This window comes from Ctenocephalides felis, unplaced genomic scaffold, assembly GCF_003426905.1.
Source record: "Ctenocephalides felis isolate EL2017-DRISC unplaced genomic scaffold, ASM342690v1 CF-g0.4_SCAFFOLD_01170, whole genome shotgun sequence".
Taxonomy (NCBI): domain Eukaryota; kingdom Metazoa; phylum Arthropoda; class Insecta; order Siphonaptera; family Pulicidae; genus Ctenocephalides; species Ctenocephalides felis.
In genome coordinates this window covers 80,505,991-80,520,029 of record NW_020537324.1, presented here as the reverse complement: position 1 = coordinate 80,520,029, position 14,039 = coordinate 80,505,991, and the positions used below count along the sequence as shown (strand labels likewise).

General features: G+C 28.6%; 2 protein-coding genes across 2 annotated transcripts; both read right to left on the bottom strand.

The window, feature by feature from the left end:
• Window positions 1-1,270: 1,270 nt before the first annotated feature.
• On the bottom strand, window positions 1,271-12,762 carry LOC113367745 (uncharacterized RNA-binding protein C365.04c-like). The gene is made up of 3 exons (XM_026609326.1): window positions 12,592-12,762; window positions 11,423-11,512; window positions 1,271-1,514 (listed from the first exon to the last, which is right to left on the bottom strand). The coding sequence occupies exons 1-3, from the start codon at window positions 12,760-12,762 to the stop codon at window positions 1,275-1,277; spliced, it is 501 nt and encodes a 166-aa protein (XP_026465111.1). The 3' UTR covers window positions 1,271-1,274.
• Window positions 6,327-7,229, bottom strand: LOC113365803. Its single transcript, XM_026607348.1, has one exon. The coding sequence runs from the start codon at window positions 7,206-7,208 to the stop codon at window positions 6,327-6,329; it is 882 nt and encodes a 293-aa protein (XP_026463133.1). The 5' UTR covers window positions 7,209-7,229.
• Window positions 12,763-14,039: the final 1,277 nt, after the last annotated feature.

Genomic DNA, 14,039 nt, shown 5'->3' with positions numbered 1-14,039 from the left:
CGGATTTCTGTACCAAAACTTTTAATTTCTGAAGTTCACTTATACGGTTCAACAAATTACAAAATTTTCAGACATTTTTTAAAAGCAAATTGCTGGAACTTCCAGTACCAAAAATTATTTTTTTTTTAGAATATTAACATTTTGGAAAAAAATTTACTCTGGGAAATTAGATTTTTGAGAAACTATAAATTTGACAGAAAATACTTTCTTTGAAAAACGATTTTTTTTTTTGAACACAAAAAATTTTTTTTAAAAAAAAATGTTTTCTTCATTTTGAAATATTTTGGAAATTCTGCACTTTTTTCAAAGCAATCGTACTGCTTGAACTGCATAGAGACGAAATATAGAAGCGCGTAAGCGCCGCGCCGCCGTCTAACAGATAAACATTGGTACGGAACCCATAGGAATGTAAACAAAATTGATACACATTGTTAAAATCTCTATAAAATATCTGATAATTTGATGTGCATATGTCTAATGTTCATTTTTGACCGTCAGATGGCATTTTTTTTTACTAGATCTCCGAAACCGCTGGACCTGCCTTCATGAAAATTTGATCAATTCTTCATCTTGTCAATACAAGTAAAATATTTTTTGAATTATTAAAATCGGAAGCTCCGTTCTCTTAAAAACCGAGTTACCATTTTTGGCACTTTTTGCCCCGTATCTTCGGAACGGCTAGACCTGCCTTCGCCAAAAACTAATCAGCACGTCTCCTTATCAATACAAATCGAGTGTTTTTTTTTAATTATTCAAATCGGTTGATCGGTGTTCCCGAAATCGTCAACGAAAATTTGTATCCGCACATACATACATACACACACGCACACACACACACACACACACACACACACACACACACACATACATCCATTTTTTCTAAGGTATGCCAAAATATTCAGAAACCTCTGAAACGTAAAGATATATAAAAATTTTCATTTTTGATTATCTTGCAATTCCTATAACTTGCCCTACGAGAAGTTAAAAGATAATTAATTTAGAAAAAACTTCAACATCATTACCTTAACATCTATGTAATTTGCAAACAAATAGAAAACTCTTGATATGTTACTCCTGCATTATTTCTACACTTATATGATTACAATGTCAAAACAAATGCATAAAAATCAAATTTCCATACATCGATATAAATCTGAACATACAACTTCCTCCTCTCTCGCAGACTTAGACATCACTTCAGTCAATACAACCCACAGTCGACAATAATAATATAACAATAGCATAAAAATTTCATTTTATTAATAATACTAAATTTATTCATCCCGGTGCTTCTTAGCACCATCTTTTCCTTTGGCTTTGTTCCTTCGAGCGTTCCTGCTCTGTGTTTGTTTTACGCTTCCTGCAAGCATTCCTTGTTTCCTCATAGCGCCCAGTTTGAAATTTTTTTGTTTGACAATTTTTTTGGCCTCTGCACTCTTTTTGTGACCAGGTTGGGTGTAGAGGACGTTGATTCGACGACCACCTACCATCGAATGATGGAGGGATAAAGCTCTCTCAAAAAAAAAGAAAATTATATTAATTAAAAAAAATATTTATATACTTATATGAATATTTATACTTAAACTAGTAAAACCCGACGAACTCCGTTTCGCCACCAGATGGTTTCTTGAGAAAGATGAAAAATTTTTGTTTGTTTTATATTTGAAAAGGAAAAATTTGATTTTATTATACAACAGTAATGAATTTATTTCATTGAAGTGCTCTTTGGTAAACCACATTTTTTGTTTTTTGGTCTGACGTTAACACAAACAAAGCGGACGGTTTTCCAACTCGTGAACAGGCAACGTATAACTGCCCATGTGAAAAACAATGATTTTCTAAATAATCTATTTGAAATTTATCCCGCAAACACTAAGCGATTGGCCTTGCGACTTGTTATTGCGATTGCAAGGCAAACTGGAAATTGCAATCGTTTGAAGTCAAACGGAAGACCAGTCGGAATCATTGGTATGTCACCAAAACGCCAGCAATTTTTGATTGAATGATAAAATTCAGTGCGTGTACATCATTATTGTTTGCGGCAAGAATTGCTCGTTGACTTAACCAAGCATAATTCTGTTAATTCTCACTAATGTCATAACTCGAATTTTTAATTACGGTGCGTGAAGTTCCAGCAATTTGCATTAGGGCACGATGCCATGCACCACTAATTTTCTTAGCTATAAACCTTGTGGAGCCCGAGACATTTCCAACGAATGCAAAATTGTCGAAATCGGTTCGTGCGTTCTGGAGTTACTTCGTCAGTAAGGAAAACCCGACTTATTTTTATATATATATAGAAGATTAAACAGTTTTTGATCATTTAGAGGACTATTTTATATTTTTTCTTTGAGATCATCCCCTCGAACATAAACTCTTCTAAATTTAACTCATAGATATTTAGTTGAAATGTAAAGCAAAGAGATTTAATTTATAAATTTATAAATTTTAATTTATAAGTTTTTGTTAATTTATAAGATATGCAACATAAAATTAACAAGAAAGTTATGTAATACAGTTGAAACGTAAAGGTGCCTCATTAATGCTACAATAACTAATTTTATACAAAATTTTTACTAAACAGTTTTTACTAAATTTTAGTAATTTTTTTTCTAGTTTTTACTGATGTAAACAAATTATAATGTCCGAGAAGAAAATCAAAAGTTATTTGAAGAAAAGTGAAAAAAAATGGTACTCTATTCCCAATTCCCGAACTCCATATACATAATGCGAATTATCAAAAAACTAAAGTCCGCATTTCAACTACAAATTTTTCAAAATTTCAATATGTAAGTATATATTGCAATTTTTACTAGATTTTAGTAAATTTTATCTAGTTCTTATTGATGTAAACATATAATGTCCGAGAAGAAAAATTTAAAGTCATTTGAAAAAAAAATTAAAAAAAGAAATGCTACCCCATTCCCAATTCCCAAACTCCATATACATAATGCAAATTTATAGAAATACTAAAGTCCGCATTTCAATTACGAATTATTCAAATTTTGATATCAAAGTGTGTATAACAGTTTTTTACTGGATTTTAGTAAATTTTATATAGTTTTTATTATTTGAAAAAATGTAAAAAAAACTGTCCTAAAATTCATATAATGCAAATTATGAAATACTAAAGTCCGCATTCAACTACGAATTATTCAAAATTTTTATATGCAAATGTATATTACGATTTCTACTAGAATTTAGTAAATTTTATCTAGTTTTTACTCATGTATATAAAACAAAGTACTCAAAACAAAATTTCCAAGAAATGAAGAAAAACCTGAAAAAATTCCCAAATTCACATATTGCTAATAAATATATTACCAGAAAATAGAAGTTCCAACAAATTTTATATTTAATTTCAATATGTAGTTTACAACAGTTTTTACTAGAGTTTAGTAAATTTTATCTAGTTTTAACTAATGTAAACAAACTAATGTCCGAGAAGAAAATCAGAAGTTATTTGAAGAAATGTAAAAAGATGTCCTAATTTCCAAATATTGCAAATGATCAAAATACTAATTTCAGCATTTGAACTACAAAATATTAAAAATTTCAATATGCAAATGTATATTACGATTTCTACTAGAATTTAGTAAATTCTATCTAGTTTTTACTTATGTATATAAAACAAAGCACCCAAAACAGAATTTCCAAGAAATTGAAGAAAAGCATGAAAAAATGCCCAAAATTCACATATTGCTAAATATATTACCAGAAAATAGAAGTTCCAACAAGTTTTATTTAAAAATTCATTATGTAACTGTATACAACAGTTTTTACTAGAATTTAGTAAATTTTATCTAGTATTTATTTTATCTATGTAAACAAATTATAATGTCCGAGAAGAAAATCAAAAGTTATTTGAAGAAATGTGCAAAAATGTCCTAAATCCATATAATGCAAATGATCAAAATACTAATTTCAGCATTTGAACTACGAATGTTTCAAAATTTTAATATGCAAATGTATATAACAATTTTTACTAAATATTTGTAAATTTTATCCAGATTTTACTGATGTATATACAACACTTTATCCGAAGCAAAGTTTCCACTAAATTCAAAAAGATGTAAAAAAAACGTCTAAAATTCACATATTGCTAAATATATTACCAGAAAATAGAAGTTCCAACAAATTTTATATTTAATTTTAATATGTAGTTTACAACAGTTTTTACTAGAGTTTAGTAAATTTTATCTAGTTTTAACTAATGTAAACAAACTATAATGTCCGAGAAGAAAATCAGAAGTTATTTGAAGAAATGTAAAAAAATGTCCTAAATCCATATAATGCAAATTATGAAAATACTAAAGTCCGCATTTCAACTATGAATTATTCAAAAATTTTATATGCAAATGTATATAACAATTTTTACAACATTTTAGTAAATTTTATTTAGTTTTTACTGATGTAAGCAAATTATAATGTTCGTAATGAAAATTAAAAGTAATTTGAAGAACAGTAAAAAATGCCACTCCATTCCCAATTCCCAAACTCCATATACATAATGCAAATTATAAAAATACTAAAGTCCAAATTTCAACTACAAATTTTTCAAAATTTCCATATGTAAGTATATATTGCAATTTTCACTAGATTCCAGTAAATTTTATCTAGCTTTTATTGATGTAAGCAAATTATAATGCCCGAAAAGAAAATTAAAAGTTATTTGAACAAAATACTAAATAATAAATAATATACTAAATATACTAAAGTCAGCATTTCATCTACGAATTTTTTAAAATTTCAATATGCAAATGTATATTACGATTTCTACTAGAATTTAGTAAATTTTATCTAGTATTTACTGATGTAAACAAATTAAAATGTCCAGAATGAAAATTTTCAGTCGTTTGCAATAATGTAAAAAAATGCCCAAGAATCACATATTACTAATTAACAAAATTACTACTGAGTGAAAACTAAATCAATTGAATTAATCAAAAACTACCGGCTAATTTAAAATTAATAATTAGTATTAATATAAAATGTTAACATTTGCACCTTATAATGTATTTTAATAAACGTAATTGTAATGTAATTAATATATTTGATATTACAGAATGCATTTCATCAATTTTAAAATAAAATTTAAACGATTTCCTATTTTATCTGTTAAAAAGTACATAATCTTTAACTTCAATAGAATCGATCTATATCACAAATACATTTATCTTATTTTTTACACACTTGTGCAGAAATCTAACAAAATGGTAAATAACTAGTGGTGTATGGCATAGTGCCTTAAGGCAAATTGCTGGAACTTCCCGTACCGTAATGAAATTCGAGAGATTTTAAACGTTTTCAAATATATTACAAATACTTTCATTATTTTTGCTATCTTATTTTTATATCTGAGCAAATCAAATGTAAATTATAAATAAATCAATTTATCTCCAGAATATTAACAATCGTCATTTTATTTCAAATTCAATTTAAAAAAAAAATAGTTGCCTAATTTACACAAAAAATTGAAAAAGTGCTCCCGCATAGTCACAGTCTAAACGCATTTGCAAATAATTCTGTGCGACATTTTCGCTTATACTGTGCTTAGCTTGGCGGCATTTTCACATTTTTCAATAGTTTTTCACAAAATTGGAAAAGTGCTCCAGTACATAAACAGTCTAAACGCATTCGGGTAAACATTTGTACCAGAGTGGCGCTTAGACTGTGCTTAACCTGGGTAATTTTTTAAATTTTCAATCCAAAATTACAAAAATATTTTTTGAAAAAAAAAATTAGAAACAATTTTTTTTTTTCCGAAAGCAATTATTTTGTTGAAACAAGCAGAAAGTTCTTTGAATTATTCAAATCGGATACTTAGTTTTCTCAAAAACTGCCATTTTTTGCACATTTTGCTCGGTATCTCCGAAACCGCTGGCCCTACCTTTAAATAATAATAACCAATTTAAATAGTAATAACTACTTTTCCCCATCATTACGAACTGAATGTTTTTTGGATAATTCAAATCCGATACTCAGTTCTCTCAAAATCTCGATTTCTTTTTTCGGCACTCTTTGCTCTGTATCTCCGTAACGGCCGGACCTGCCTTTGCTAAAAACTAATCAGCACATCTCCCTATCAATAGGAATGGAATGTTTTTTAAACCATTGAAATCGACTGCGGACATACAAAACACACACACACACGTACGTACACATTCATTTAGTGTCTGAGGTATGCCCCTTAAAAATGTTCAGAAACCTTCAAAACGTCGAGAAATGCAAAAATTTTCATTTTGGATTTTCGGCCAATTACTATAACTACACTTAGTTAATTATCTCCCAGATCAATAATTCGAGCTAAAAGATAATCACGTAATTTAATTACCATTTGCTAGTCTCCTAGATGATGCATAACCAGTATCATTTGGTCCATCTACAAAACACACAAGAATCTCAATCCTATCATTTCTAAATATTCTCTGTATCAATCCAGAAACATCATCCCATCTTAGTCTGTCCAAGCCGCAACCAATTTTTGGCATAGCAAGTTTCCTTACATTATTTTTCAGCATATGCTTCCTCATGTTCTCCAACGATGATTCTAAAGCTTCTATGCAAGGCTTCCCAGAACTTCTTTGTTTCGTTACTAAATAGTAAATAAACCTTTGGTTATCTTTAAGGTATGCAAAGCCACCTGTTCGGGGTCTTTGTAGTAATAAATCTGCAACTCTTCCAAATCTAAAACGGAATTGTAAAGCAATGCCTGCACCCATGATGAAGTCTTCGGCTACACAATGGCATAAAGAGTAGTCTTCGGGGACTTCGAAAAGGTCTTTGGAGATTTCAGAATAATTGAAATCAGGGTTATGGACAGATTCTGATTCTAAAGTCCTGTCCGGGTGGAAACTTATTTCAACACGTTGTTCTTCGGACATCGTAATATCATCCCAAGATCTTGTTGAAGAGACCTGTTCAATATTTTGTTCAGCATTTTTCAGTTGAAATTTCTTAACATTAGATTCATGCAACACATTTTTCCTTCGATCTCGAGTACTATTACTGGTAACTTTATTTGATACAGAACTTTCTGAGGAGCGACTTCTATTATCAGATTCATATTTACTTTTATGAGATTTCTTTGCTTCAGATCTACGAGATTTCTTATCTTGGTGGTCCAGTTTTGGTTTGCGATTTTTGGCTGTTGATGTCCAATTTTCATCACTTGATGACGATTCAAAAATTGGAGGTTCTTCAGGCATCGTAATATCATCCCAAGATCTTGTTGGAGAGACCTGTTCAATATTTTGTTCAAGAGCATTTTTCAAGAGCTTAGGTTGAAGTTTCTTAACATTAGATTCATGCAACACATTTTTCCTTCGATCTCGAATACTATTACTGGTAACTTTATTTGATACAGAACTCTCTGAGGAGCTACTTATATCATCAGATTCATATTCATATTAGTTTTATGAGATTTCTTTGCTTCAGATCTACGAGATTTCTTGTCTTTAGATTTATGTGATTTTTTTCTACCAGACTTATGTGATTTTCTGTGTTTATGTTTACCCATGTCTACTATTTAATAATCACCACTATATATTTAGTAAAGTTAAAACGGATTTTTCACAAAAATTATTAAATACTAAAGTATTAATTTTCCTGGCAATATATAATTCCTTATTAAACCATTTTAATGGTAAGATTTACAAAAATTCTTTCCATGTCTACTTATTACTATTTAATAATAACCACTATTTTTTTGGTAAACTTAAAATGAATTTTTCACAAAAATTATTAAGTAATAAAGTATTAATTTTCCTGGCAATTTATAATTGCTTATTAAACAATTTTAACGGTAAGATTTACAAAATTTCTGTCCATGTCTATTATTACTGTTTAATAATAACCACTATTTTTTTTTGGTAAAGTTAAAATGGATTTTTCACAAAAATTATTATTTAATAAAGTATTAATTTTCTTGGCAATTTATAATTGTTTATTAAACAATTTTAACGATAAGATTTATAAAATCTCTGTCCATGTGTATTCATTACTATTTAATAATAACCACTATTTTTTTGGTAAAGTTAAAACGGAGTTTTCACAAAAATTATTAATTATTAAATTAATAATTTTCCTGGCAGTTTATACTTGCTTATTAAACAATTTTAACGACAAGATTTACAAAATTTCTGTCCATGTCTATTTATTACTATTTAATAATACCCACTATTTTTTTGGTAAAGTTAAAACGGATTTTTCACAAAAATTATTAATTAATAAATTAATAATTTTCCTGGAAATTTATAATTGCTTATTAAACAATTTTAATAGTAAGATTTACAAAAATTCTTTCCGTGTCTATTTATTACTATTTGATAATAACCACTATTTTTTTGGTAAAGTTAAAACGGATTTTTCACAAAAATTATTAATTAATGAGTATTAATTTTCTTGGCAATTTATAAGTGTTATGAAACATTTTAATAGTAAGATTTACAAAATTCTGTCCATGTCTATTTATTACTATTTAATAATAACCACTATTTTTTTGTAAAATTAAAATAGATTTTTTTTACAAAAATTATTATTAAATAAAGTATTAATTTTAATATTGGCACTGGCAATTTATAAGTGTTTATTAAACAATTTTACCGGTAAGATTTACAAAATTTTTGTCCATGTCTATTTATTACTATTTAATAATAACCACTATTTTTTTTGGTAAAGTTAAAATGGATTTTTCACAAAAATAATTAAATAATAAATTAATAATTTTCCTGGCAATTTATAATTGCTTATTAAACAATTTTAATAGTAAGATTTACAAAAATTCTTTCCGTGTCTATTTATTACTATTTGATAATAACCACTATTTTTTTGGTAAAGTTAAAACGGATTTTTCACAAAAATTATTAATTAATGAAGTATTAATTTTCTTGGCAATTTATAAGTGTTTATGAAACAATTTTAATAGTAAGATTTACAAAATTTCTGTCCATGTCTATTTATTACTATTTAATAATAACCACTATTTTTTTGTAAAATTAAAATAGATTTTTTTACAAAAATTATTATTAAATAAAGTATTAATTTTAATATTGGCACTGGCAATTTATAAGTGTTTATTAAACAATTTTACCGGTAAGATTTACAAAATTTCTGTCCATGTCTATTTATTACTATTTAAATAACCACTATTTTTTGGTAAAGTTAAAATGGGTTTTTCACAAAAATGATTAAGTAATAAAGTTTATTTTCCTAGCAATTTATAATTGCTTATTAAACAATTTTACCGGTAAGATTTACAAATTTTTTGTCCATGTCTATTTGTTACTATTTAATAATAACCACTATTTTTTTGGTAAAGTTAAAATGGGTTTTTCACAAAAATTATTAAATAATAAATTAATAATTTTCCTGGCAATTTATAATGTTTATTAAACAATTTAATGATAACATTCACAAAATTTTTTTCTTTATTTTTATTTATTTATTTTACCGAAGACTATTTGATACTATTAATAATGACTATTTTTTAGAATCAACAATTGCTAAATTAACAATTAGCAATTTTTTTGATTATAATTAGAAGTTTCAGTCACCAAAAAAAGAAAAAGACCCTGATATTTTTGTAAATATTAAATGGATTTCATTTAAATTATTAATTATTCAACAAATTATTAATTTTTCTGACAACTTGTAAGTGTTTATTAGACATTTATTTGGATCAGATTCACAAGATTTCTTTCCTTTATTTTCAATTCATTTTACCCAAAACAATTTGTTACTATTTAAAAATCACTACTATTTTTAGAAATCAACATTTGTTAACAATTAACATTAACAATTAGCAATTTTTTGGATATTATAATTATAAATTTCAATCACCAAATGTGCACAGCATTATACGAAAAAAGGCACTAATATTTTTGTAAATTTGAAATAAATTTTTCAGAAATTAATAATTAATTAACAAACTATTAATTTGCGTGGAAATTTATAATAGTGTATTAAACTTGCACACGATTAATTGATCACATTTACAAGATTTCTTTCCTTGACTACTTAAATACGATTTAAAAATCGCCACAATGTTTTTTTATAATTTTTAATGCTTTTTATAAAATTAATAATTAATAAATTATTATTTCAAATGAATTATTTTATTTTCAGTCACCAAACGTGCACAGTTTATACAGAAAAGAGACTGAGCGTCATTCGACCATTCGAGCTGAAGAGATAAAAATACTAAACTAATAAATAGGGATTCCCAGAAAACCTTTCGTACAACCAGTGCAGTCCACCTTTCCGTAAAAAGAATTGTGGCGCCAATTTTAAATTTAATTTAATTTATGAACACTGAATTTATAATTTAATTATAACGCTATAAACATTAAAAATTATACATAACTAGTGGGGTGTGTGGCATCGTGGCCAAGCATTTGCTAGAACTTCCCGTACCGTAACGAAATGTTCGAGGAATACTGAATGTTTTCAAATAGATTATTATAGATATTGTAACATTGTCTAATATTTATAAGAATTATATAAACTGAATCGCAAAGTTGGAATTATTTGTTTGAAGTATATTATAACTTTAGGCAGAATTAAAAATAAAATCTGAATTATTTTCGATATACCAAAAAATTTCAATCATTATTTCACAAATCAATTATTTTGTTAAAACTAATGTGTTATTTTTTACACATTTAGCTCCGTATCTTCAAAATGGCTGGGCCTGCCTTTGCCAAAAACTAATAAACACTTCTCCCAATCATTATTACTAATTGAATGTTTTTAGATCATACAAATCGGATGATCCGTTCTCTCAAAAACTCGATTTCTATTTTCTGCACTCTTTGCTCGTTATCTCCGTAACTGCTGGACCTGCCTTTGCCAAAAACTAATCAGCACATCTCCCTATCAATAGGGATCAAATGTTTTTTTAAACCATTCAAATCGGTTGATCCGTGCGCCCGAAAACGTGGACGAAAAATAAAAAAAACCACACACTTTCTGAGGTATGCCAAAACGTTCAGAAACCTTCAAAACGTCGAGAAATGTAAAAAATTTCAATTTCGATTTTCGGCCCATTACAACCTTACCCTACGGGAAGTTAAAAAATACGATTTTTCGTAAATTCGAAAAATTCGTTCGGAAAATTTTACGTAACTAAAATACACGTAATATTTGGTCGGGGAGGAGGGTAATTTTAAATATCGCCAAAGGGGAGTCCAAAAATCCCTAAAAAAATGGATCACGTGATTATTGGACGCCCCCACAGTTTTAACTTTCTTCTAATAACTTAACTTTCATTCCGGATTATTGATAAATTATTTAAATTAGTAAAATACAGATAAAATTTACTAAATCAAGGTATAATTGTGTTAATAATATTGTTAATTTCAAATTTATAGCTAATTCGAATTATAGTAAAAATTGTCTATATACTTGTATAATTTTTAATTACCTGATAACTTTCTGGATCTGTAAGCTCGACATATGCAAATCCTTTCGGCCTATTAGAACCCTTTTCTTTAACTATACGGACATCTCTAATCTAAAAAAAATTAAACATCAGTATTCAAAATAATAATTACAAAGATAAATATATATTAGGGTGGTCCTTAATATGGTCATTTTCGAATTTTCTTGCTACCAGGGGCTTCAAAATTGATAAAAAACAATTCTCTGAAAGTTTTGGCTTTGAATATTGTCTTTTAGATAGTGCGCAATTCAATCAAAGCATGGAAAAAATTTCAAAATTTTAAAAATATTTTTTAGATATAAATGAACGAGTTTTATTCAAAATTCGACGCTCTACAAAACAAATTATAAAAAATCTGTTTTGCAGAGCGTCGAATTTTCAATAAAAGATGACACAAATTGTCACTTTTAAGGGGCACAACTAGTGTGAAATTTTCAAAAAATCGAATTTTTAATTTTTCCATTATTACCCAAAAACAATTGATCCGATCACTATCGAATTTTTTTTACATGTTCTATATATAGTTCTCCGTAAAATGAACTATCGATTTTTTGATCGGATCAAAAATCGAATTTTGGCAGTCCAAAAACGACCAAAATTTTGGGTAAAATTCGACTTTTTTTTAAAAAACGCCTTCATTTTGTCAATTTTTGATTTTTTTTTCTTCATCGTAGTTCATTTTACAGACAATATATCTAGTTCAACGAAATTTTTTTTTTATTTCATCCACGTAGAAGGCCGGAATCACTGCAGCAGTGAAGGGCCTTTTTTTTGTCGCGCCGTTGGAGATCGACGATAACTTAAAAAATATTTAATTTTTTTCTTCAAAAATTTTACTATGTATTCTAAAACATGTATAAATATATTCTAAAATTTGAAATGATTGATAAAGTAGTTTTTTTTAATATAAATTCCCAAAATCACCCTTTTTTTAGGCGGTTACGCTAGTTGTGCCCTTTTGTCGCTAAGTTATACCTAAAAAAACATTTTAAAATTTTGATTAAATTGCGGACTATCTAAAAGTTAATATTAAGAGCTAAAACGTTTAGAGTATTTTTATTTATCAATTTCGAAGCATTTGAGCTCCTGGCAGCAATAAAATTCGAAAATGTCCATATCAAGGACCACCCTAGATATATATATTGGCTTACCTGTCCTGCTTTATCAAAATGTGTTTTCAAAGTATCCTTATCGATAGTATACGGTAAATTACCTAAAAAACAACATATCGAGCATTCTTTCCAACTAGTTGTTTCAATTTCTCCGGATCGAGTTCCTTTTCTGGGTTGCTCTTTCGGGGTTCTTATTTTTATTTGCGCCATCTTTTTATCTTCAGTTTTGTTTAAAATATTTAGGAATTTCTTTTGTGTTTTATTATCGACTTGTTTTGATTGTTTCTTTGTCTGCAGGAACTGGTTTAACGTCGTCGTCATCGTCATCGGAGTCTTCAATAGTCATTTGGGAATCATCAAGAGTTTCGTCATGGGTGTCAGCCTCGTCTTCCTCGTCCTCGTCAGATTCATCATCAACTTCTTCAGATTCATCATCGACTTCTGTTGCTTCTTCATCGTCATCATCAGATTCTTCGGCTTCATTATCAACTAGTGAATCTTCAGCTTCAGCTTCAGCATCATCATCATCATCGTCATCATCATCTTCTCGACTTCCATCTCATCACTTTCCTCATCCTCGTCTTCAGAATCCATAGGTACATCGGCCTTAAGTTTTTTGGTAACCTTATCAGCTTTATCATACGTTCGACTTCGTAATCAGATTCAGCATCCTCATCATCATCATCAACGTCAACGTCTTCTATAGGTCTTTTACTACCTTTACCCTTGACTTTTTCAGGTTCCTTCGCCTTCGGCTTAGATTTAGTCTGCTGAAGCCGTTGCTCACCACTTTGTATCCTCTTCCCAATTTCATTCTGTAATTTCTGGTCAGCGATTTCCTTCGCGATTTTACCATCACGTCGTTCCTTGCGTTTAACGGATTTGATGGATACAGTTTTAGTGGTTTGCTTGTCATTTTTTAGCGACTTCATCGGTTTTGCCTAAAGCCAATTTTTCCAGTTTTTTCAACTTGCGCAGACGTCTCTTTCCTGAATTGGTGTTAGGTTCTCCGATGTCTGCTATTTTTTTTTGGATGGACTCCAGGTTTAGTTCGTCGGGTTTGATGATGCCTTCTTTGGCTTGTGCTACTTTTTCTTTGAAGACTTGGAGTTTTTTCTTTGTCTTCTCGCGTTTTTTCTGGCGTTTGTTCTTGATGGGGTCGTCGACGGATTTTGTTGAATCGTTTAGGGATGTATCAGATGTAACAGTAGTCTGTGTTTTTGTTCTTTGTTCTTCTTATTGCGTGATCTGGTCTTTTTCTTTTTACCCTGCTGTTGGACAGGACTACTTTTATTGACTTCCTGCTTATTGTTAGAGTCCTGTTTATTTGAATTTGATTCCGACTTATTTTTATTGAACTCCGTCTTAGTTTCTGGTTTATTCTGATTACTTTCTAGCCCTTTATTTTTCTTATCCTTCTTATTTGATCCTCCGGCTTATTTTCTGGTTATTATGACTACTTTCTAGCCCTTTATTTTTCTTATCCT